The following is a 26,063-nucleotide window of genomic DNA, read 5'->3' on the forward strand; positions in this document are numbered from 1 at the left end:
AAAAGTATGTTCTCTCTGGCCTGTCCCAGTGAGTTTGCAAACCCCCCTTAGAGTCACACTGTATTTGTATCCTGGCCATACCGTTTACTAGCTGTGTGACTTCAGGTAAAATAATGTCTCTTTCATCCTTTGTTTTCGCACCTATATTAATGTGATAATTATAGTATGACACCTCAGTGGGTCATTGTGGAAACTGAATGTAATACTACATGTGGAGCCCTTCATACGGTCCTCAGCACATGGGCAGGTTCTCTGTAAAATAGTGGTGGAAGTGGTGGGATGTAAGCAAATGATTCACTCATTTCTTAGCTACCATCATCTGAGAGGGGGACTGAGCTCTTAATTATCTCAAATCTGATTTTTGTCGTCTAGATTAGATCTTTTTTAGGTAACGACACAAGGTTGTTTTTGTCTCTGTGTATACATGAATGTCAAAAATTCCAGTAAAATGTGTTTGTCCACATAGTTCGGTCTAGTCCACTCTCCCCTCATACATTAGAAAATGGCCAGTATCTCATTCTAAAATGAGTAGAGGACCAGTCAACATTTACCTCAAGATTACTCTTTAAATAGCAACAGTTGTTTTCATTTTTCTGCCTTCACCTTTAGTTGGCTTGATTAAAAAGATCATTATATGGAGCCCTTCTACTGAGAACATCAGTAAGTAAATTCCCTCCAAATAAAAGATACATATTCCACCTGCCTTTCTGCTTTGTCATAATCTCCCCCCGTTCTCCTTTCCTCCTCTTCCTCCTCCTCCTCTTCCCCTTCCCTGTGTGTGCCCTTCTGTTCCCAATGCATTCCAATTGATGGCCATTGACTCTTTCATTCATTCTTGTATTCATTCAGTAAACATCTGTTGTGAGCCCACTATTTTCCTGTCATTGTTCTGTGCTTGGAAAGACAGAAACAAACAAAACAGACACATTTCTGCCTGTATAACACTTGCATTCTAGTGGTGGAGGGGATAAACAAACAACAAAGTAAAGTAAGTTAGATAACACATCAGAAGGTAGATTCTACGGAGAAAAATAGAACAAGAAAAGGACATGAAATAAGCGAGAGAACCAAATGGCTATCTGGAGGAAGAGTATTATAGGTTGAGGGAATCGCATGTACAAAGGCCCTGAGGCTGGAGTGGGCCTGATGCTTCAGAAAGCCAGTGTGGCTGGAGTAGAGTAGACAAAAGGGATGATAACAGGGGATGAGATCAGAGAGGTAAGGAGGGGCCACATCCTGGGACGTTTTAAAGACTTTGGCTTTACCTTGATTGAAATGGGAAGAAGCATATGACTTACCACAGTGGAGTGGAGACTTCGCTTCTTCCTTCTTCACCTACTTTGCCAGCTTTTCTTTGATTCCTTTACAGTCCCATTTTCCAGCCGTAGTAGACACAGCCTGTGCCTCCACACCTCTGGCAGGCAGGAGCTGGTCAGTAAAGAGTCCTTTCTGCCTGCCCTGTCCGCCTTCTGCCGCCCTCCACCTTCCTTTCCACAAATGCTGACTATTCGTTCCCTTAGGGTTTTAATGCACCTCTCCTTCAGTCCCTGTGGTCCAGTGCTCTAGCTTTAGAGAGCTCTCCCTCTATAGAGTCTACTTAGCCCTCACCTACCTCTCCTGCTCCTCCTACGGCCTTCCAACATACTATCTAATTTACTTTAAGTATCTCCCTCCTTCCATCATTCCTCCTCTTTCCTGTCCTTGCCCACTTTCCTTGTTGCACTGTTTCTCTTTTATCTTTTTTTTTTTTTTTTTTTTTTTTTGAGACAGAGTTTTACTCTTCTCGCCCAGGCTGGAGTATAATGGCACAATTTTGGCTCACTGCAACCTCCGCCTCCTGGGGTCAAGCAATTCTCCTGCCTCAGCCTCCCAAAGTAGCTGGGATTATAGGTGCCTGCCACCACACCCAGCAAATTTTTTTGTACTTTTAGTAAAGATGGGGTTTTATCATGTCGGCCAGGCTGGTCTTGAACTCCTGACCTCAGGTGATCCACCCGCCTCGGCCTCCTAAAGTGCTGGGATTACAGGTGTGAGCCACCGTGCCCGGCCTCCCCTTCATCATTTTCTCCCTCCCTTGATGCATTTCTCCCCTTCTCCCCCTTGCCCTACCCATGATCTTCCCACTTCTCTTCCCCACTCCGCCCATCTTTTTCTCTGCCCAGTTAACCTTCACTTCCCTTCCCTCAACATCCATGCCACAGTGGGCCTCTGGCCCTCCCACAGTGGATGTTCAAGACAGAATTCCTGCCAGCCCTCATCTCATTTCAGATTCCTATGGATCGTTCCTTTCCTTCCCTGCCCTACCTTATTCTTTTCTCCTTCCATCTGCCAGGTTTTTTTCTCTTTGGCAGCCACAGACCGTCCCTTGGCTAGGTTCCCAAACTGCAGTCTGATGAAAGAGTCCAGTCCAGGTAGCCAGGCTATAGCCTGTGAGCCCACCCCAGCCCTGATTGAGGGGCTCTGGGCCTGCCACCCCCCTTCCACTTCACATCTCTATACTCTCAGTTTGGACCTCATGGATACACAGCTCAGCTCTCCAGGAGAGAGAAATTGCAGATAACAACATCAGAGGTGGGCTCTGTGCAGGCCAGACCATACCTGGAAGGTTGGACTCACACCTGGATGTGTTGAATTTTAAAAGCAACATTGACAAGCTAGAGCAGTAATTGCCAAAAGCCTGTCTATTTTAACTGAGTTTTTCTCTGATATCAGGTAAAGTGAGAAAAACAAGAACAATGTGGTATTTTTCTATTGAGCAAAAATATTCAGTTTAAAGGAGCATCCTTTAAGGTTTTGGACTTCCTTATTTTGTTATCATCGCTTTTAAAAATGTCTTTTATTTTATAAAATGATAGCCACTGAAGACAGAGTAGTCCCTGTGTGTTATATATGTGTAATTATTGTATAATTATACTTTATGTGTATCCTATAGTAGACACACACAGATTGCCATAATTGGCAAAATAAAAGGTCTTGTCACCACCTAGTCTTTGAAATCCAAAAGTCTGAGAATGACCATCCTAGCTAGAGTGTTTCCAGAAGTAAGCAGAGACAAACAACCAAGAGGTTAAGAGTATAGACTGTGGATCCCAGCAGACATACATTCCAGCTTTGGCTCTGCCTTGTAGCCATGGGCAGATAACTTTTCTGAGCCTTGGTTTCCTCAGTTGCAAAACGCAGAGGCTAATGGCACCTCCTTACTGGTTCTTATGAAAGTTAGGTGAACGAATATAGTAAAATGCTTAGCATTGTGTCTGGCGCATAGGATATACTATATTAGCAATGCTCATTGTTAGTTCATACTGGCAACTACGACAACTGTCACCACGACCTTTATTAGGTGATGACAATGATTAGACACCACATCCTAGGAGCTGGCGCTACCTACACAAAAGATCCCTCCGTTAACATAGGTCAGTTCTTTGAAGGGTTATGGTTGAGAGAATAGGTTCTGGAACTAGGCTAGCCACTTGCATTATGACTTGAACCTGGGAGTAGCTCGTCTTCATGCAAATGTATTCATATATGTAAATAAGACTGCCCCTCTGTATTGGGCACCCACGGTCTACCAGATGGATTGCCCAGGACTTTTCTTGCTGTGCTTGCCTCCTCCTCCTCTGTGATAAAATGAAACTGAAAAATTAAAGCAGAGGCGGCAAGTTTCTATGGTTGGGTAGGGCAGTTCGAGAGGTGACATGTAAGAGAGAACTTAAGAGCAGGTTGGAGGGGGGATCCTGCTTCTTCTATGTACCTGGGGACCTGTGTGATGGCCTAAAAGTCTTTTACCATGTGAGAGGTCAGCAGATGGGTGGGAAGATGAGAAAAAAGGGAGCAGAGGGTTGAAACAGCAGGATGCACCCCAGGGTGAATAGGAGATACCTGATTTATCATTCCAAAGACATCCAAATGTGGCTTTTTTTTTTTCTTATTGAGAATTCCACCCCTTGTCCATGGCCACCCATATAATCCAGATTTGTGCTTCCTCCTTAGGAATGCTTAGTACTGTGTTAAGCTCTCCACTCCCTCTTCTCAATCCTTAGCTACTAGTGATTCTCTTAAATTGCCTTAACCTTGGGAGGGGCTCTGCCCTCCCCAACTTTAGGGGAAGGGGAGGGGGTTGCCTATCTCTCATGCAAAACAGTCTCACAGACTCTCTTCGATGTTTTCCAAAGCCAAAGCAGCTCAGAGGAGTGTGTGCTGGTGTCCCCGAATACCAGAGCCAATTCCTCTAAAAATAGTTTTCTTCCAGAGAACCCACAGTGAGATGATGATTCACTGCAGATTTTCTTCGAAGCTGAGCTCCCACCAATGGCACCGTTCTCACTGCCCCCTGTCGGTTCTCTGAACCAGCTCTGGCTTCCAGCAGGGTTAGATTATGGGAAGCCCCAGAGACCCACATGTTCCTCTGCTCTGTGGTCTTCAGACGCCCTCATGAGTCTTCAAAAGCTCTGGAGGGACCATCTGTCCTTAGAGTCCCATCTTCTTCCACTTTTGCTCTGTATCTCCCCATGGTGGTACACCATGTCTCATATCTTCTGCTATGGAAGCTAAATGTCTTCCATGAAGAAAGGCTATGGACAGGCTTCCATGTCCAATCATAAGTGAGAGCATGTGGCAGGGGAAATTGCCCCAGTTTTCACCCTGCCTCCCCTTAACCACATTGTCTCTCTCAGATAGGGAGGCAGCCGCTTAACAATAGCAAATATTCCATTCTTACCAGCCACCGGGGGTTTAAAAGACACACAGAATTAAAAACACAACAAAACAAGCCAGCAAACAGAACCAGAGAGCTGGAATGCTCTAGAAATCATAGACATCAGTGACTCTTGGATTTTCTGAGAGCACCAGGTTTCCATGTGAGGGACTGCCACATGGAAGGAGGGGTGATAGGGTGGGATGGGAGCAGGTGGTACGAAGGAGAAGCTGATCGGACAGACTGGCTGGGAACAGAGCCTTGGGATCCATACTTGGGGGTTTGAATCCTTGTTGTGCCTCTTACTTTAAGCACATTCCTTAACATCTTCATGCCTCATTCAGTTCCCCACTTTGCATAAAGGGGGTCATCATACCTACCTAGAAATCTCCCATGAAGATTAAATAACATAACATGGAGAAAGTGAGCACACTGCACTGTTTGGAAGCTACTAAAAAGAATGTAAAAAGCCAAAACATATGCACATGTATATGTGTGTGTCATCACAGAATGATTTAGTCTCAAGTTCCCGTGCAATTCTTCATTTTTTTCTAAGACAAAAAAAATAATTTCCTCTGTAGCATCTGAGCCCATGCATAGAATAAGAAAAGCCAATCTGGCTCTGTGCTGTGTCTGTACCTCTGCTTTTTGTAGGCAATACCAGGTGTCTACACACAGCACAGGTTGGGAATGGCTTTTCTCAGATATGCCTACATTCCTCATCTTCTCTATGGATCACACATATAAACTGGATGGGAGAGTCTAATACACTCTACCTTTCTTTCTTCCTTTTTTTTTGAGACAGAATTTTGCTCTCATTGCCCTGGCTAGAGTGCAATGGTGTGATCTCGGCTCACTGCAACCTCTGCCTCCCAGGTTCAAGTGATTCTCCTGTCTCAGCCTCCCAAGTAGCTGGGATTAGAGACACCCACCACCACGCCCAGCTAATTTTTTGTATTTTTAGTAGAGATGGGGTTTCACCATGTTGGCCAGGCTGGTCTCAAACTCCTGAACTCAGGTGATCCAACCGCCTCAGCCTCCCAAACTGCTGGGATTACAGGCGTGAGCCACCGCGCCCAGCCAACAGTGTACCTTCCTAAAGAACCATGAGGACCAATGGTAAAGAAAGAGAGAGGCCAGAAAGGGACTGCCCCAGAAGGTGGGCCCAGAGCATAACCTTGAAAGGAACCTTCCTTTTCAGCCTTCTTCCAGCACAGGGAAGCATCAGGAACTGAACCTTTGGGGTCTAAGTTGTGTGGTGCAACCAACTAGCCCAGGATGACTTAAAGGAAGAATAAACGTGGGGCTTCCTTCCTTCAGCGTGATCTGGACATCCTAACAAGAGTTCCCAAGTCAAGGAAGGCTGAGAGAGATGGGAAAAAGTTAAGAAACCACAAAAGTGGCTTCTGGGTGGGAAGCAGGATAGCCTAAGGGTTAAGAACACAGGCACTTCAACCAGACCAACCTGGATTCAAATTCAGGCTCCACCATTCACTAGCTACCTGACCTTAGGAAAATTGACCTCTTTGTACCCTTATTTCCTCATCTGTAAAATGAGTATATTAATAATACTACTTGGTTCACAGTACTGTTGAAAAAAATAATTTGAGCCAGTGTGTGAGGAAGACAGTGTCTGACATATCAGAAGCCCTCAATAAATGGTAAATGTTCATCATATTATCAACACCACCACCACCACCAATGTTTCCACACACTCCAGGACATTTTCACCAGGTGACTTGCAGACATGCCCCTGCGCCGGCCATGCCCCTGCCAGTCTCCCTGGCATCATGTTGACTTCTGTATTGCTAGAAACATATTGTGTTTAGTCACATGTTTGCAAATGACAGATCATTAAGAAAGCATCTGAGGAACTAGGGTAAATCAATACAGAGCACAAATGGCTGAAATCCCCATCAGATGTTCCCATTGTTTTTGCTGTGCGGGAAGACTCTCAGATGTTTGATTTGTATGTTTGTTTTTATGCTAGTTCTATTAAATCAGTTTGCAGCCTGAAGAATGTTTGCCAGACAAAGAAAGACACATGTGCCGGTTAAGAGAGACCTAAATCAGCTGTTGGCTTCAGACACATCCCTAAATGTGACGGGTTTTGCTGATGCGAATGCTTCTTTTTGTCCTTTCCATTGAGCTTTTCACACCAGGAGTCTGGACCTTTGCATCCTTGTTCTAGATTGCAGGACTAGGCTAAGTGCAAAGCCTTCCAGGGGTACCTGCTGCACAGAGACTGCATGCGAACACGCACACATGTGTGCACACTTTCCAACCTTGCTTCCATGACAGGGGCCATTTTCCCTGTGGATGAGCTGGAAAGGACTAAGAAAATGAAGGCCTTTCAGCTCCAAATGGCACTCAGCAAAGCCTGGTGATTGAGAGTTTGGGCTTTGAAGTCAGATGAACTTGGCTTTGAGACCCAGCTCAACCTCTCCCTGACTTTGTGAATTTGGGCAAGTGACTTAATCTCTCTGAGCCTCAATTTTCTCATGTTTAATGTGGAGGTGGTAATAATTAATAAGATCTGCCTCATAGAATGTAACTGTTAAGTTAGACAAACCATGTGAAACTCTCAGCCTGGTGCCTAACATCTAAGCACCTGATCTATCATAGCTCTTGGTGGTGGTGGTGGTTATGGTTATCCCTCTCCTTTCCTTTACTTTACATTGAAGGTACACAAACTGTTCGCAACCATGCTCCCACTGCAGACAAATTCTTGCTGCCTCCTGGGGCAGGGTTGACCCTCATCATGCAATGGCCTTGGCACTCTGGGAGGGGCTGGGTGTTCAGCCAGTGCCCAAAACAGCCTGAGAAGCTGAGTGACTGCAGACAAGCATGAAACTCAGGCCAGGCGTGGTGGCTCACACCTATCATCTCAGCACTTTGGGATGCTGAGGCAGGAGGATTGCTTGAAGCCAGGAGTTTGAGATAAGCCTGGCCAATATAGTGAGACCCCTGTCTCACAGAAATAAAAGTTAAAAATTAGCCAGGCATGGTAATACGAGCCTGTGGTCCTAGCTACTCAAGAAGCTGAGGTGGGAGGATCACTTGAGCCCAGGCGTTCAAGGCTGCAGTGAGTCATGATCACACCACTGCACTCTAGCCTGGGTGACAGAGCAAGACTCTGTCTCTTAAAAAAAAGAAGAAGAAGAAGAAGAAAAAACCAAAAGCCAAAGTGAGCAAGTGTGAGGGGTGCAGGATGCAGAGCAAGATCTCTGCCAGGCTTAACAGGCTAAGCCTGGAATTCTCTTTTCTTCGTTCAGAAGCCACACCTTTGTACTCCATTTGCATGTCTTATGTATATTCACATCTTTATTTCATCTTCTCTGGGCTCCTGCAGCTTTTCCCTGAATACCTTCTTCCACAGAGACTGCATGATGTCTCAGTGTGTGAGCCCTGGGGCCCTAATCCCTTAAACTGTTCTGTGACTTTGAGAAAGTCCCCTTCAGTTCCTCCATTTTCACAAATATATAGAGGCAGCATATCCAATGGATAGAAACAGAGTTATCAGTTCTGCCAGTTCCTGGCCCTGTCACTTTGGACAAGCTGTTTGATTCCTCCAGGTTTTCTTTTCCTCATCTGCAAAATGGGGCCAATATGGTTTACCTCACAAGTCGAAGGATTAAAAGAGATAATAGACATAGTCAACTAGACCCCATAAATGATGGCTCTTGATGTTTATTATGGTAGCAATAAAATTTGGTTCTGTGATGCTCTTGGGCTGGTCTCTCTCATCAGATTCTCAAACTCCTTGGGGCCAGCATCACATCACGTTCATTGATTTATCTCTCCCTCAATTCTTGCACCCATCATTAAGATGGAGGGTAATTAATTAGGAACTGCATAGAGAGCCCGCAGACCTCACACCCAGTGCTGGCCTGACTTGCATAGGCTCATTGGCCTGCAATTGGGAGCAGTGGATCCTCTTGCAAAAACTGAGGGGGTTGCCATTGTTACAGACAGTGGCTTTCCCTGGAGGCATCATCCAGCTGAAATCTCTCGCCACAGTGGCAGGTGAATGACGGGATTCCTGGAGAGCACGCACCACCTGACTGGCAGCCCCAGAGATCCATGCAGCTGCTGCCTTGGCTAAGAAATCTCTACTGAACTCTATGCTCAGCTGGAAAATGAACATGTCCTTGGAAATTCTCAGGCGAGGCAGGCTGCCTCAAGTCTGCTGTCTCTGTGGGTGGCTGTATCCAGTAGCCCACAGTCCCTGAGACCCTGTGGCAAGCTTTTGTGGCTCTCTGTGAGCTGGCCAGCCAGGCCCGTGACTGTGCTCCCAGTAAAGTGCACTCCCTGCCCCCCTCCAGCAGGGTACAAAGGCATTGTTAATAGACCGTGGCAGTCTCATTTGTAGACTCTATTCATCCGGCAGCCAAGAATGATATGTCCTGATACTCCCTCTCTCTTCTCACCCGCCTTTCCCCTTTCTCCCCGCTTTCCCCCTTCCTTTTGCCTGGAGAGTGATTTGTCTGTGTTATGGGTTGGCCTGACAAACCATTCCACATTAGCAGCTGAGATGTTGTTTGAAATGGGAAAATTGCTGGCAAACTGCTCCATTAGTGGTTCCAGTAACAAATACTCTGTTCTCCCAATGAAGATGAGATCGCAGAGGCACAAATTAATACGACTGTCTCCCCCACTCTACAGCGGGGATTACTCTTCAAGATGAATGGGTTCATCCCAGCCAGAAATGTGCATCCACTAGCTGTAGGCTTCAAGGAAGCCCGTTCCTCCCATCTATCCCTTTTGCTCCCACTGCATCCCCTGCCACACACACTTTTTTGTGTGTCTTCCCAGCTGAGGGTTTGGGGAGCATCAAGGCCAAATGAGGAGGTGATGAAAAGATCTGCACCTTGGAGAGAAGGGAGATGGATGAGGATGAGATCCTGAGCCTGGGCCAGGGTGCCATTCATCACACCTAACAGAGCACCCCGCCTCCCCCACATGCCTGTTTCCCACCACACCTGTTCTTGGTGACAGGAAGTCATTTGAGAGATGAAAGAATAAAGAATGGAAATGCTCACTCATTCCCCACGGCCCCTTCTCTTCCAAGGAAGTTCTGGGCCCTGGGCCTGCAGCGTCTCTTGTTCCTTTCAAAGTAATAGGAGAGGAAGCATTTCAGGAAACTCCGTAAGAGGTTAAAGGCACAGATTCCAGCAGCAGCCCAGGGGAGTGGTCCAGTCTGGGCCCCTGGGCCTTGCAGGATGTCAGGGAGCCAGTTTGATGAATGTCAGGCTGGGAGCCTAAAGATGTTAAGGCTGTTCCTGCGCTGTATTCAAACAGCCCATGGAAAAGCTTAGAAATGAAGTCAACCATTGACATTTCTGCCCCATTAGCAGTGTGGCTGACTGTTTAACTGAGTAGTGACACGGTTCATGACAGATAAGCATTGCTGGCCCATGGTCCATCTCTTTTTACTCTTCCTTCTCTTTATCCCTTTGACTTATTCCGCATTCTGCTTGGTTACTTGTACAGCTTTCTCTGAAGAAGACAGCTGCTGCCAAAGGCGGTTGATAATAAGCAAGAATCAAAAATCCTCAAGGAAAGGTCATCCTTTCCAGCTTTCTCCAAGGAGAGTTAGACCCTTGGACGGGTGCTCCATGTACTAGGACCTGAGTTCTCTGGCTGCTGCAGTGCTTTGTCTGGTCTCCCACAACCAGACCGTGCACCTGTGACAAGAAAGACCTCCCTGTCCTTAAGGCCAGAGAACACAGTAGCCCTCAGTGACCACTTGTTGACAGGTGGATGGTTAATTCACTCTTCTCTGCTCTGTTTCCCAGACGCCTAGAACAGAACTCCATCAAAGCCATCCCTGCAGGAGCCTTCACCCAGTACAAGAAACTGAAGCGAATGTGAGTTTCCCCTGTGGAGAAATGAGCCCAAATGTTTTCAATTTCCGGGGTTGTTTGCAATGTGTAGTGGGCAACCTGTCCAGGTGACGGACCATGTCCATTCCTCCTGGGCAGTTCTGTTTCAGACCTGGAACACTGTCCTAAGCTTGGGAGGTAAGATGTGGAAGCGTTTCCTGAAGATTGTGAGGTGTGTGGGCTTGGACATGCAGCACTAAGAGCCTCTCCAACTAAAGCAAAGTAAAATTATCTGTGTGGGAGGTAGAGACGAATTAGCCTGGAAAATCCATATCACCATTTATATTGTCCCTTGGCTCCAGTGATGTGGACCTAAAATAGGAGTTTCAGCAGAGACGTGACGGTGGCCCCGCAGCTGTCTACACCACTGTCACCAGCATCCCTACAACCATGCATACATTCATGTAACAAATACCGAGTGAATGTCTGCTGCAAGCAAGGATCTATGGGTAGAGCAGTGAACAGAAACCAAGTCTACTCCCACGGAGCTTGCATTCGAGTGGAAGAATGCAGAAAATAAAGAAACAAATATCAGAAATCAGAGTATCAGTGATGGTGGGAGGGTGTCTTTTAGGTAGGTGTGCCTATGAAGGTCTCTATGTGCCGGTGGCCTAAAGGAAGGAAGGGAGTGAGCCCTGAGCTCTCAGGAAAGACTGTCCCAGGCAGCAGGAAAAGCAAGTGAAAGGCCTTAGGGAGCATGTGTCGATGGTTTGTGGAATAGCAAGGAGTGGAACAAGTGAGGGGAGAGGATGGGGCTTATGTTGGAAAGGTTGGTACTAGATCACATGCGTCCTTAGACCATGGTACAGACTTTCTGTTCTTCCTGCATGAAATGAGAAGCCTTGGAGGGTACGGCCAACATGTGAGCACTCCCTACATCCCCATTACCTCTGTAAGTCACATCACTCCACCATTGCATTACATCAATGCCGGGTGACACCAACCCTGCTGTTCCTCCCTCACCACGGCAGCTTGGAGGGCACCATTGCATCACCGCCCTCATCCCCACCATGTGACAATGTCATCATTCTTCCCCATCCCATGACGACCTTGAGCAGTTCTCTGTGAGTCACTCAGAGCTGGGGGCTCTGCAGGGAGGCCAGTAGGATTCAGAAACAGCCCAACCATTGCCATCACAGGTATTAAAATTCTGGACAGATACTTCTTCCCTTTTTCAGGCTAAGAAATCATTTAGCAGAGCCCAGTAACCAAGTTGCTGTTTTCATTCCACTTACTCTTTTTGCATCCCCCTACACCTCATCCTCCCACAGAGGAAGGAGAGAGTCAGGTAGAAATATGCATGGACTCGGTCCTGCTTCTTCCTTCCACACGAGGCTGATTCATTGCTTTCCCTTGAGTGGGAGGGCCCACATTAAAGAGGTTAAGTGTCGCTGATTCCTTTTATGTTAAAAATAAATATCCCTGCGAAACAGTGGCATTGGCAGGCTTTACCCTCAGATCTTGGGAAGCCGACTTCCCATCTCCCTGGAAATCCAAACCAAACAAGCTTTTCTCCTGGTGCAATTCCAGAAGTGGAAACCAACATAATGAGGCAGCTCGAAGCACGTACTTCTTCCCTCCCTTTGGCAGCATTCCTGCTGGAGGAGCTGTATAAATATAGGCCTTAATATTTAAAACCTCAGGCCATTAATCTCCTGGTGTCCCTGCTTCCCCCGCCTGCTCTCCATGCACCCCCCCCCCCAATTCATTTTTAAAGCTCAGCTTGATTATGCAGCCAGATAGTAATTTCAGTGAAAAATGACAAGTTCAGTCACTGCCCCAACCTATATCTCCTGCATGATTTAAGTTACTGCTCTAATTTTTTGTGAAGTCCAGGTAATTTAAAGCTTGACTATGTTTTACTGTTCCTCCTCCATCCTATTGGACTTGTCATGATCTGTGCATTCAAAATTCATAAGACCTTCTCAGTCACGACCTGGAAAGTGAATTTAATTTTTGATCACTTATGATGCTACTGATATTTATTATGATGCCCTTTTTTACCCCAAGAGGATGGCAATAGAGAAGAGAGCACACTTAAAAATGTTCAACTAATGGAACTTCAGAAATCTAGATTGAAGTGCAATCAATGGTTTGGGAGAGGTAGGGTCCCTGGTGAGAATGGATTTCAAAACCCTAATTTTTCCTAAATATACATGACCAATGTATCCCTAATATCTAATAGGAGGAAGTTTCCCCCTCAGCTGTGACTGAACTACATCCTGCTCTTATCTCTTACCAAAAAAGAAAAAAAAAAGAAAAGAAAAAAGGGGAGGAGGAGAAAAAAAAAAGAATAATCTCTGAATGAATGGCTTTGTCTCTGCCTATTCCTAGTGGTCACCTTCGTATAAAAAATATTCCAAGTACAAACTAAAAGGTTGAGTATTCCTTATCCAAAATGCTTGGGGCCAAAAGCATTTCAGAGTTCTGAACTTTTTAGAGTTTGGAATATTTTCACATACATAATGAGATATCTTGAGAATGGGATCCAAGTCTGAATATGAAACTCATTTATGTTTCATATACACCTTACACACATAGGCTGAAGGTAATTTATACAAAGTTTTTAATAATTTTGTGCATGACATGAAGTTTTGACTGCAATCCGTCAGTCACATGAGGTCAGGTGTGGAATTTTCCACTTGTGATGTCAGTGCTCAGGAAGTTTCAGATTTTGGAGCATTTCAGATGTTGGATTTTTGGATTAGTGATACTCAACCTGTATCAAAGCAGAGAAGCAGTAGAAAGCACTGGAGACAGCCCCTCAGTCTTGCAAATTTGGTTAACTAACTGGTAGGCCTGACACCTGGGCTATCTATTATTGTGCCAGAATGGGGTATTGGGAGTTCTTTTCTCTTACATCCTCTTAGGCAGAGCAACTCATTCCACAAGCTCTAGGACTTCCTAGTATCTCACACTTATATTCCCTGCATGACCTTTATAGGCACTTGAATTTGCCACCTCTATTCCAAACAGTCTGGAAAAGCTACCCCTTCTTGATCATCCAGTTTATAAGCCCCAGAGGACCAAGGTGGGTTTGAGACCATTTTCTAAAACATTGTGGCCTGAAGTATACGACCTAGGGACCACCTACATGGGAATCACCTGGAGATGTGTTACATATACAGATTCCTAGCCCCAACCCCCCAGCCTACAAATCAGACTCTCTGCAGTGCATTTTTAATCTACACTCGTGAGGTTTGAGAAGCACTGGTCAAGAGTCATCCCAGTGCCCAGAATCAGTTCTAGGAGCAGCTGCTATGGCTAGGGACAGGGTCAAGCATGGAGGTCAGTGGGCAGCTGGAGCCATCTCCCATCTGCCTTCCAGCTCAGTGCCGTATGTTGTGCATCCATCATAACAAAATAGCAGAGGGGGCCTTGAGCTGATAGGAGACTTGAGATGCTTGCTCTGTGCCCAGATGGCTGTGTCCAGTCACTTATGGCTCCAGGTACTTCACCTGTCAGGGCTGCTGTTTCCTTCTTGCAGAATTAAGAATTAAGACAGAGTGTGCCAAATGTTCTCACTTATACATGGAATCTAAACAAAGCCGAACTCCTAGAAGCAGACAGTAGAATGGTGATGTTCAGAGGCCGGTGGGGTGGGGGTGGGGTGGAGATGAAGATGACGCAGATGTGCGTCAAAGGGTGCAAAATTTCGGGTAGACAGGAGGAGTAAGTTCAAGAGATCCATTGTATTATACAACATGGTGAATGTAATTAACAACAATGTATCGTATACTTGAAAATAGCTCAGAGAGCAGGTTTTAATTGTTCTCACCACAAATAAATGATAAGCATGTGAGGTAATGCATAGGTTAAGTAGCTTGATTTAGCTATTCCACAATGAAAGCATATATCAAAACATTGTGTTGCACACCAAATATGTATACATTTTTAAAAGACTAGTTGAGTACAGTAGTGAAAAAGGAGGAAAGAGTAGAACAAGGAGTTTGATCTGTAACTGAGTGCGAAAAATCCATTGAGAGAACTCACTACCTTTGAACCAGCCTAAATATACAGTTTTTGTAATAATAAAAAAAAAAAAGACAAAGTGACCAAGGTCATTTCCCAGCTAAACTATCTATCACTTCTCCAATTCCCACTCTCCATCACCTCCAAACCATGAGGCATCTCACCTCATATGGTAGGGAGAGGTGGATCCAGAAGTCTAGTTGTGGACTGAAAACCAGTTTGCCCTCCCAAAGGTAAAGCAGAGGGTTTCCCTGCTGGCCACAGAGCTTCCTCTTGCAACTAGAGGTCTCAGCACCTTGAAGGGACAATTCATAATCAGGGGGCAAAAAGACAACACAGGCCCTCCTGCTAGTCCAGTCTAAACAGATCCTTCGTGCTTGTCTGGAATGCTTTGCATAGGCAGCCATGCTGAGGGCAAGTGAGATTAGGATAATACAGAGTATTTGCTTGTTAAGACCCTTAAACAAAACCGGAGTGCAGAAGAAAAGCCCGGTGTAAGCTGACGAGTTTGTGAGTGCAATCTGCGGATTTGTTGCAGGTGATTTCGCCAGCTAAAGAGATAAACTAGACAGCTGTGCTGAAGAGCCTTAACCTGTGAAATATCGTTTAAAGTACAGGCTTTGGAGGCAGGGAGGGGAGGAAGTAGAGGCCTCAGCAAAGATTGTGGCGTGGTTCTTTTGAAATCTTTTAGAAGAAGGAAGGAAACAGGCTCAGAGAGATTCCCACTGCATGTGCTTAAGAGGCTGGGAGGCTGGAGTGTCTGGCCTCGCTGGAGTCAATTGCTTAAGAATCTGCTCTGTGGTGCTTTTTTTCTCCATATTCTCTCTTCACCTCATTGTTGACCTTCCAAGATCCCAGCTCTCCCACTTCTGCACAAAAACAAAGACCCATTGATTTATTTTGTTAAAGAAAAAGAACTGGAGAGGTTTGATGTCGCAGGAAATTGGAGCATCTCTCCTTCCGGTGACAAGATCCCAGAGGCCATCCCTGAGCTAATGACTCTAAGAGAGAGAATTTCCCCTCAGTGAAGGGCCATTAGCAAGAGCTGGTGTCCGGGTTCTCAGAAGTCACTGGGATGCCAGTAATTGAGCAGCCTCAGGGCCTCTGGGAAGGAGCCAGGGTCGAGGAGATTCCTCTGCACCTGCAAAGCCAGGTTAGCTGCCCCAGGCCCCGGGCCCAGCATTCATAGAATTGTCCTGGCCCACAGCATCCCTCTTGCTTTCATTATCCAAAGCCTGGGACATTCTCATGCCCTGGGCTTGCTCCCAGTTGAGGAACACACTGCCAGCCAGTGACAAGCCCACATCTCCAAGGCGTCCCCTGAGAATCCCAGGATGTGCTTACATCACACAGCCTAGAGCTTGCACTGGACCAGACACAGACTTAAGTCACTGCTCAAAACCTCCTTTCAGGTCAGGGAGGAAAAGTCACTGGGGAGGTGAAATGACTCAGGACTTTCTGGGAGAAAAATGAGCAGCTGCTGAGGCATGAGGCGAGAAGATGATGCCTACAGGAACCCTGGCCTGTGGTTGGTTGGGTGAAGCCGGTTCCTGTTTCATCTGTGCCATTAATTGCTTGGTAATGAGACGTAAGGCCCTAATTTGACTGGGCTCAATTTTCCACCTACAAAGTGATGGCTCACGTGTTCACAGCCTCGTGTCCCGATCAAGATGCCACCGGTGAGTATTCTTTGAAAACCAAGAAGAGTGATGTAAATGTGGTGCACTTTATCATGAGGTAGTTGAACTGAAGGCTCTTTAAGCTCCTTCTCTTGCACCATGAATAAATGAATTGCTTGATTGATTAATTAATCCTTACCATTTTGAATGCCTGAAATGCTTGATTCACACTTAGGAGTGACTGTTATCGCACCTTTGAGCCATGTTCTCAGACTTTACCGTTAATGTTTGCAGAGACATCAGCAAGAATCAGATATCGGATATTGCTCCAGATGCCTTCCAGGGCCTGAAATCACTCACATCGCTGTAAGTGGGGCCCGAGTCGGGGGCTGAGGTGGGGGGAGGGGGGCGCCGGAGGGAAGAGGGACGCGTCCATATTTTTCAGGAGGTGTTTATCAAGACTTTATGTTCCCTTACACACTTGTGGCAACCTGGTAAAAGAAACAAATATTTCTTCAGGAGAAATTGATCTTGGGGAATATTTCTACAACCCACATGCATTATTTTTATTGATTAAGTGCCTAGCCGCTTTCCCAGTTATTGGCTTCTAATTCGAATGCATCTTCTACTCCAACCTCACGTCCCCCTCCCACCCCACCTCCTCCTCCCACCCCACCTCCTCCTCCCACCCCACATGCCACCGCAGTGCTATCTTTCTGGTGTAAGGAGAGATGGTGATGCGTGTTTATTACCGCTTGGCCTTGCCAAGGGAGGAGCTCATTTTCTTCTGCTGATTTTCAGGCTTTCTCTCCAGACCACCCTCATGGCCACTGTCCTAAGAAAACATTCACCCCATCCTATAGCCCTTCCTGTCTTTGATTTTGAAACCCATAGGCAGCCCACTGGTTGGAACCAAAGTTTCACCCACCAGGGGTTCCAAGACCCCTGCTGGCAGGAAGGTATAGAATGTCCTCATTCTGTCAGTGACTCGTGCGGCATAGGGAAGTCACTTGAGCCTTCTATGGATGCTTCTTAGTAGGCAGGATGGGGACAGTGATCCCATTCCCTCCTAACATATCCAGTGATGATCATGTGTACAGTAAAACAGTAATTAGTAGCGTTTACTGAGCATTGACTGGGTACCAGGTACTGTTCTAGGAGTCTGTCAGGTTTAGTCCTCACCACAACCTAAAATATAAAATATATTGTCATCTCGTTTTTACAGCTAAAGAACTTGGACAATCTAAGCTCCACCGAGACAGGGATTATTATCTCTTTTTTTCACGGATGTATCCCTAGTACCACAAACTGTATTTGGCACAGAGTTAATATGCCAAAAAAAAAAAAAAAATCTTGTTTCATTCAACCATTTACTTATTCTTAAATGTAACTTATCCAAAGTCCACAGGTAGGAAAGGCAAGATTTGAACCCACGCTGTCTGGTTCCAGAACCCACACTCTTGATCAGTCTGTCTATATTTTGCCTCTCCATGCAGCCATGCAACCTGTTTACCTAATTTATGAGTGGGCAGGTAACAAGGTGCACATTTTCTCCCCACCTGGCCCCATCCCACCGGGAAGGCGATGAGGACTGGGAAGTCTCTGATTCAGCTGTTGCCTGCTGCTTGCAGAGTAAATTAGTTTCATTTATCGAATAGAACATCTGGCTGGGATATCAAAGATGGGACCGTGTGTGAGATTAGTGTCTGCTTGTGCTGAAGATCACAGAGGAGAAGGGAGAGGAGCCGTCTGCCACCAGGATCCTGTCTCTGCCCCCAACCTCTCTCTTCCCTTGTCTGGTTTCCGTCAGCCAGGATTTGGAGACAGTCTGAGGGCAGTGAGGTGCTTCCTGTCTCGTAGGAAAAGGAATTCAAAATCTAGTTGCCAAACATGAAATTGGCATGCTGCTGCCTGATTCTGAAATATATGTGAGCACTGTTTAAGTGAAGCACCTGTCACTCCCGATTTATTCATTCAACCGTGCAATAGATGCCTACTGTGTACTGGCAGTGTTATAGGCACTGTGAGTATGGCAGTGAACTGAACGCACAAGATCCTTGGCCTGATAGAGCTTACAGTAGAACACAAACACACCCAATCCCAGCTCAGGAGCAGCCAAGGTAAAGGGCTGGAGAGCCTTTACCCCTTAGCTGGGCGTGCACTCATTCATTCAACAAATATTTATTGTGCTAGACTCTGTTCTATTTTGGGGTCTGGAGACCCAGTCATGAACAGCCATATAATGTTACTACACTCATGGGGCCTACATGCAAGGGAGCTGGGAGGTGAGGGGGAGGGAGGCAGAAAAAATTGAATTTAAATAAATATTTAAGTAACACTGTGACATAAAGATAAGTGATATGAAGAAACTAAAATAGGGTAACAGGTGATATAAAACATTAACTAAAATATTAAAGAGATACCTCCCAAGGAAGAGATGTTTGAGCTCAGACCTGAAAGGCAAGAAGAAGGTAGTCAAGGCAAGACCTGGGGTGGGAAGCCAGACAGAGGTACACCCAGATGCCTGAGGTGACCACACAGGCAGGAGAGCCTCAGCCCGCCTCCACCTGCCAGGGAGTGCTTTTGACGCCCTGGGCTCGGACGCCTGCTATCCCACGGCATGGTGGGTGGTGTGAGGAGCCCCCTTGCCCCGAGCCCCGCAGCTTCTGCCACACTAGAAGTCCTGACATCAGCTGACACGGGCAGACAGTGACATTACTACATTTGGCACAGTGAGCGGTGGGGCATTAATATGAATTACAAATGTGTGCCTGAGCTATCATGCTGACTTTTATTTAGTCATTAATTTGTTGAAACATTAATGAAACACACCCGTAGGCTGATGGAGACATTCACTCTTCACTCCCAGTGGCGTCTGGAAAAGGGGGGTTTGGTTTATCACGCCCATTTACCATTTCCGCATCCTAATATTTTGTCTCCTCAAAGAAGGATTACAGCCTGGATTGCGATCCTAGTGAAAATTGAGTATTGCATGCATTCAGTGCACTTCAGTGCTCTGGAGAGGACTTAAGAAAAACAACCAAACTCTCCTACGATCAGTTCCCTGGGTCACGGAGGAGGCTGGACCCAAGAGACAGCAAAGCCTGTGCTATGGATGGGAGCAAAGAGAGGCCAGCTGAGCTTCTGTGGTACCTGTGCAGAGTACCAGCAAGGGCCAGGCACAGAGACACCCCGAGCACTGTGCTGGAGTGGGAGACCCAGTAGCCTTCCTCCTCAGGCCTCACCAAAACACCAAAGATGGGGCCCATGAATCAGAGACACCAGTGTAAGGGTCACTGGAGGCCCGTAAGAGAAAGGAGTAAAAGAGTTCTGAGTTCCTGGGTTCCTGGAACTCAAAGAATAGGAAAAGCGGATAGAAAGTAAAAGCTGCCATTACTGCGAGACAGCAAAGCTCCCTAGTTTTTCCCGAGAGCCAGTCCTTGACTCAGCAGTCCCTGCACCATCTGGAGATGACCCCAGATGCACAAAGCCCTGTCTAGATGGATGATTAAATGACTCAGCTTAGGAATTCCTAAGATGCAAAGGGATATTAAAAGGAAACGTCCTGTAGGCTGGGCTCAAGCTGATCAATACCCATTGAAGACACAGGGCCAGTCTCCCACACAGTGTATTTATTGCCGGGCTGTGAGTCATATTAGCAGCTTAGGGAGATACCACAAAGAGACCGCTTCTTCCTGTTGGGGATTATGTATTTGGCTAGGTTGCCCAGGAATGGAGCAGGATAGAGCCCATTTCTCCTCACCTCCCAGACAACCTGCCCTTCCAGCCCCTGGCTACTCTTGGCTGCCTCTGTCTCGCTGATGAGAAGGGATTAGGCAGGCCGTGGAAGGGGTTGTCCTGAGATCTCATACCCAGAACTGGCCGAGGTGATGGCTTCCTGCAGGACTGGGTTCTGGTGGCCTCACATCCGCAGTGATTGCTGTCTTCTCCTTCTCTCTTTCAGGGTCCTCTATGGGAACAAGATCACCGAGATCGCCAAGGGACTGTTTGATGGGCTGGTGTCCCTACAGCTGCTGTGAGTAGGAAACTTGTCACCGTTTGTGTCTTTGATACTATCGGAAGGCTCCCACCTGAAAACTTTGAGCCACGCTCCAGAGAGTTCTTTTGACTTTCTGCAAACAAAAGAGAAAAAAATGTTTGAGCTGTCCATGCTTCACCTCCATTTCCTATTTTTGTGAAAGGAGAGTCAGCGAGTGGGCAGAGGAAGACCATGTGCATGAACAGAGGAAGGTCAGTGTGCATAAACCCAACTGATACAGCCGAGGGCCCTGGCACAGGCATGAAGATACTAAGCACAGGGTTTGGGGATAGAGATTAGGAAAGAGTCAAATCCAACAAATAGAAAAACATTTTTCAGTAGTGTGCTAAGAATGTAAGGAACTAAAACATTCATACACCAAATTCCAGTACTAAAACTGAGACACAGCTGCTGATGGACATGTGACCTTGAAGAGGGGTCGGGGCAGGGGGAATAATTTGAGAGGAGCATAATCAGTCACCAATGTGACTCCATCTGGGAAAGGCAGGGTGGGAGGGGAGTGTTTACTTAATTTAAAGGAAGGATTGTTGCCTCGAATTTTAAGCTCAGGGATTATTTGTTTGCATTCATTTCATTCTGGTCATTTGAGCTTAAATGTTTGAAGAAGATAATTGAACTGTGATGTGGAGAAGGAAGGAAAAGAATTTAGCTCATAGTATGGTTTAATTTTTGTGCTGGTAAAATCGTCTCTGATTTGTGACAAGGCAGCTATAGCATCTACACACATGTACCATGGGTGTGGGAGTGTGTGTGTGTGTGCATGCATGTGCACGCTTGCTCTGTCACCATCACAGTTCCTCTGGGTATTAGGAACTGATCTTGAGTATCCTTTAAGCAGTGGAGACCAAGTCTCAGAGACATACATGACTCTCCCCTAGTCACACAGCAGAAGAGGTACGGAAACCGGAAAAGAACGTACATTGCCATGCCCTTCATTCAGAAACCTCCCAGCCCTCTGAATAGCACATGATGTATGTTTGCAGAGGTGTGGGGGTGTGTGTGTGTGTGTGTGTGTGGGTGTGCGTATTTTTAAAATCACCTCCAAGTCACAGGCAGTGAGGAAGAGGCCTGGCACCTCCCCACCTCCCACGTAAAGTTCAGAGGACCCACAGCATGGGTTTGTGGGCCAGGACTCAAGCTGGGGCTCTACAGGGGTGGCAGGCACAGGAGCAAAGAAGGAGACAGGAACAAGGGACACATCTTATGTGGTTGATGCCCAGGGACTCTTCAAGAAAGAGGAAGTGAGACTTTTCCTCCAGCCCTTTCTTACATCTTTCCTCTGCCCTTCCCATGTCCTTTAAGACTCGGCTCTGGACAGATTCTCCCAGAACACACACTAATGTGAATTATGTAGGCACGAGATGCCCAGCAAGTTTTCAGGGAGCAGATCTGTCATACCAGCAACCAGGTTTGTTTCAGTGAAGCTGAAAGCAAGAGAGAGAAAAGTCTCTCTTTCTCTGCATCTCCCCTGTCTCTGTCTTCCTGTCTGCCCCACTCTGTGTGTGTCTGTTTGGGCAAATTCCTGTTCAACGGTCCCAGCCTTTGGTGGGCTTTTAAGGCTATGCGTTAGAATGACAGGCCAGGGCTCTGCAGGGAGCTGGGTGTTTCACAGATGGTATTCTTTGCTTGTAGCAAAGAAACTGTACGTTATAACTGCCACCATAAGGCTAGTTAACTGTAGCTATTAATCCCTTGAAAAAAGAGTATCAATAGTATCCACCTTGAGGTGGATTTGGCAGTGTTGTGTTCCACCAAGCTGGTGTGATTTTCCTTTTATAATCTGTGTGTGTGTGTGCAGGAAGGAAAATGGCTTTGCACACGTTAAGGAGACACAGAATGTGCATCACAGTGCCTAGCACAGTGCATGTATACTTAAAAAGACGTGTATCTCAGCTCCAAGCTAATAGCAGCCGTGAGGTTAATAGAACTAACAGGACTTTGCATGGGTTGCGAAGGCAACTCCAGTTTAATGTCACCATTTTGAGCAGATGGAATTGAGTAGCTTGGGGTAAAGAGGAAGCAACTCTCCTCTCTTGAGACCAAGAGTTGACACAACTCAGGCAGGCCTTACCAGAAAGAACCAGTAACTGGGACTCAAGTAGCTGTCATTGGGTTTTGACCTGCCATTGAGTGGTTGGAAAGCAGGCCCTGATTCGATCTAATTTAGTGTTCAGCCTGCTGTAGATTGGATTTCTCCCTGTTGGACTGGAGACACTGATAAGAAGGCTCTGATTAGAATACCCTGGTAGTCTGGGTAATTTTCTCTCCTTTGACTCAGAGGCTCTTTGTGAGAGGGTTGCATTTTTTCTTCTCATTCCATCTCTCACATTATAGGTACTTGCAAAGCTGAAGTGCCTCTGCCACACGAAGTGGCCCTGGACATTTCGTTTCTGGCACTTGCTATGATGCTGGTGGTAATAAAGTGGGTACATTGTAGTTGGTTCTCCTGCCTGCCTTCCCTCTTCCCCCACTCCTCTGGACTTTTTGGCCATCCTATCAAACTTGCCCTGTCCAGTATGTACACAGCCAGCCTCCTGGGAGCTTTTCTTGGTGTGTTCCTTTGGGCAAATGCCCAAAATTCTTGGCCATTCTGGAGAGAATGTCTCCGTTTTTTAGAGGCTGTGGCAAGTGCATCCACAAGGAACAAGCCCCAGCTGCCCTAAACATGATATTCTGTCATTGGTCCCCTAGAGCCTCACGAGAGTTACCCCCTTCAGTTTAAGTTCCAAAATCTTAGTGTTCAAAGGAACGTCAGGGCTCCAAGCACAGCCTCCTACCGGGCTAGAACAGGAATCCCTCTCATGCACGCTCTCACAAATCCTCCTGTCACTCGTTTGCTGATGGTTCCTCTGATAAGTCCTCACTGCCTAGTTGGAAGGTTAGAAAGCTTTCTTATACTAAACATTAGTAATGGTTTCTAGAAAACTCAGAAAAGTCTGTTATCATTGTCTTCAGATGTTTGAAAATAGCTAGTATGTCTCCCTATAATTAATCCTAAACATGTTCAGTTCCTGTGGCCATTCATTGTATAAATACGCATTTATTGTTTATTACTAGCAATCCTTATTGTCTTTGGGGGATGCAAGGTAACCTGTCAGCTTCCCTCCTTAAAACTGGCTGCTAGGAAGTGAGTTGGTGCCCATTTGTACACTAGGAAGTAGGTTTAGAATTGAAATATCCCACATGGAGGCATCTCAGAACCCAAGGTGAGAACAGGACATATCACTGGGCACATGATCCCAACCCCAGGGGTGGGAGCAGCTCGATTATTAGAGAAATGACCTGTCTTCCTCCTCACTGGAAGCTCAGGGTGAATGATCTTGCTCCTCTGCCTTCCCCTGCCCACCCAGGCTCACAGGCTCCTGGGACATCTGTGGAGATGGTGATCCTCTGTGGGCAGCCAGCCATCGTGCCCTGAGATCCCTCACCTTGTAGCTCAGAGGTCCATCCTCCCAAAGCAGGAAAAGGCTGTCATTTCCTCCGCTGATGGACAGCTGCAAGCTGCGTTGTTACAGCTCCCCTCCAGGGAGTGAGGAGCATTCATTTAGTGCTCATCCATCACATGACATGCATAGGAAAGCCACTTAAGTGGGGAGGGCAGTCATTTGAGGTGGAAGCTTTTAAACCCGCTCCAGGTGGTCTTAAACCAAACCAGACTGTCTTCGGGCTGGAATAAGTTAAGACAACTCTAGCACCTGTTGTTTAATTTTCTTGGAAGGCAGACAAGACCATTTGAGGCTCTCGGAGTTTGCCAAGCAACATGCCAATTACAGAGCAGTGAGCAAAACTTCACTCCCTATAGTTCACTTTTCCCCACCAGCTGTTTCACAAGAACTACTTACTACTGCTAATAATAGCAGCTAACATTTATTGAATACTTAATATGCTTCAGGACCCGAAACTGCTAAGCAATTTCGTGTGCATCATCTCATTTAATCTACCACAATGCTAGGAGGAAGGTGTTGTGGAAAGGCCCATTTTACAGATGGGGAAATGGAGGGTTAAGTGACTTGACCATTGTCACTTAGCATGATGGAGCCAGGATTGGAACCTGGGCAGTCCATGCCCTTAACCACAGCACATCCATCCAGAGACATCTGGACCCAGTCACAGGCAGATCTGCAGAGCCAGTTTTTTGATATGCAGAGCAAGAATTTCTCAATGGCTCAAGCCACAGAGAGGGTGCTGTTGAACTGCAGATCAACTCCTTTTGTTATGGCTCAGCATAATTCACGGCTCTGTGTCCATGGAACTTTCTCTGATTCATTGTCGTCAGCCCACTAATGTTTGCCCTATGAGAGGACAGTCAAGGAGCTGCTTGTATTTAGAGACCCAGTCGAGGTGGTACAATGAGCATTGCCTCCAGCAGAAGAAGCAGACTGACTTGGCAACGCGTTCTTGAAGGAGGGGTTCTTCCCTCTCTTGTGTACTTGGAAAGCCCTTGGGTAGACTTAAATTCTGGAATCGTTCCATGCTAGTCATTGAATGAATGGTTCACCCCATTTAAAGGACTGATTGGTAACCATGTGGCAATCAGATAGGAAAGTTACCACCCTAATAGTCATGAGGGAAGGAATGGGCAAGCCACCATAGGTGAGGTCACTTGAGTTGGTAACCAAATAATAGTTCTCCCTCTCTGGTCTCTCGGAATCTCAGCTTTCATCTGTTTCCCTTAGGAAAACCCAGCGGCTTACAGCCCGTTCCTAGCACCCTCCTGTGTCTCTGGGGCAGAAAGAGGTCTTGTTTTTCAGACAGGCGGCCCAATGGTGTTGCTGCATGCCTGGTTACTCTTGCATCAGGAATCACCATGACAACCCACAGCCATTGACAAGCAGTGCAGTCACCAACAGGAGAGAAGGGAAGAGCCACTGTTGCCCCTAGTTGGGACTTGGAGGGCTCCTCCTGTTTCCCCTTGAGTGTTTAGCAAGACGTGGCCTACAGCACCCATTTTCAAGCACAGAGAAGATTCTGGGCAGGGTCAGAATTCATGGCATCGGCCGTCATTGGGTTCTTCCCCACATCCAGCCTCAGTAGGTTGCTGAAGGTCTAAATTAATCCCCATATTTTATAGGGAAAGGATGATAACATAATGTTCTAAGGTGGGAGAGTGGTCCTTATTACAATTAATGGATAAAGAAATTCAGGATGGCAGGAGGTTAATACTAGAGAAATAAAAAGAAGGAAGGCATATTAATGCAGGAGGTTTGGCTCTATATCCTGTAGTTTAATTAGGGGTACAGAATAGCTCTCTTAGTTGGTGTCCTCACTAAGAGTTCATGCCAATGTGTAGAGGTGATAACTACTTCCAGGGACACACAGAACACTTTTTTAAATAACAAAGAGCCTTCATAACCCACTTTTTATAAATTCTCCTACTAAAGGAGCTAGAGAAAGGGTTATGCCAGATGCCTGTTGGCGCCATCTTTCTCCTGTTGTGTATCTGCATCTGAGTGTTCATGAAACAGAAACAGACTCCCCATCCCTGTTTTAGGAAAAGAAGGCCCACAGAGCATCTTTCTTGGTAGGAGCCTGGGCCCATCATCCTATCCCATCGTCTTTTCTGGAAGAGCTTCATCCATTCTCCTGGAAGGGCCACTGCATTCTTTCTTGGCACCAGTTTTCTGAGGAGGCCTTGCTCTCTGGAGTTTGGAATATGCTTTCAGCATTTCCAGACAAATACCATAGAAGTGGGAGGAGCAACATAACCAGTGTCCTCCACAGACCCTTGGTCAAGTGTGGAGAATATAAACGCCACCAGAATGATTGCACTGGGCCACTGAGTCAACATGTGAATTGCTGGATTGCCAAAGTGATTTTGATTAAATTGATCATTA

At 46.4% G+C, this 26,063-nt stretch overlaps 1 protein-coding gene across 3 annotated transcripts in view; it reads left to right on the top strand.

The window, feature by feature from the left end:
• Window positions 1-26,063, top strand: part of SLIT3 (slit guidance ligand 3) — a 639,482-nt gene that overhangs the window by 497,753 nt on the left and 115,666 nt on the right. For all 3 annotated transcript variants that reach the window (XM_030825194.1, XM_030825195.1, XM_030825202.1), the window contains 3 exons: window positions 10,492-10,563; window positions 16,464-16,535; window positions 20,134-20,205. In XM_030825194.1, coding sequence (XP_030681054.1) covers window positions 10,492-10,563; window positions 16,464-16,535; window positions 20,134-20,205 — 216 coding nt within the window. The remainder of the gene's footprint in view (window positions 1-10,491; window positions 10,564-16,463; window positions 16,536-20,133; window positions 20,206-26,063) is intronic.

This window comes from Nomascus leucogenys, chromosome 2 (assembly GCF_006542625.1).
Source record: "Nomascus leucogenys isolate Asia chromosome 2, Asia_NLE_v1, whole genome shotgun sequence".
NCBI classification, from domain to species: Eukaryota; Metazoa; Chordata; class Mammalia; order Primates; family Hylobatidae; genus Nomascus; species Nomascus leucogenys.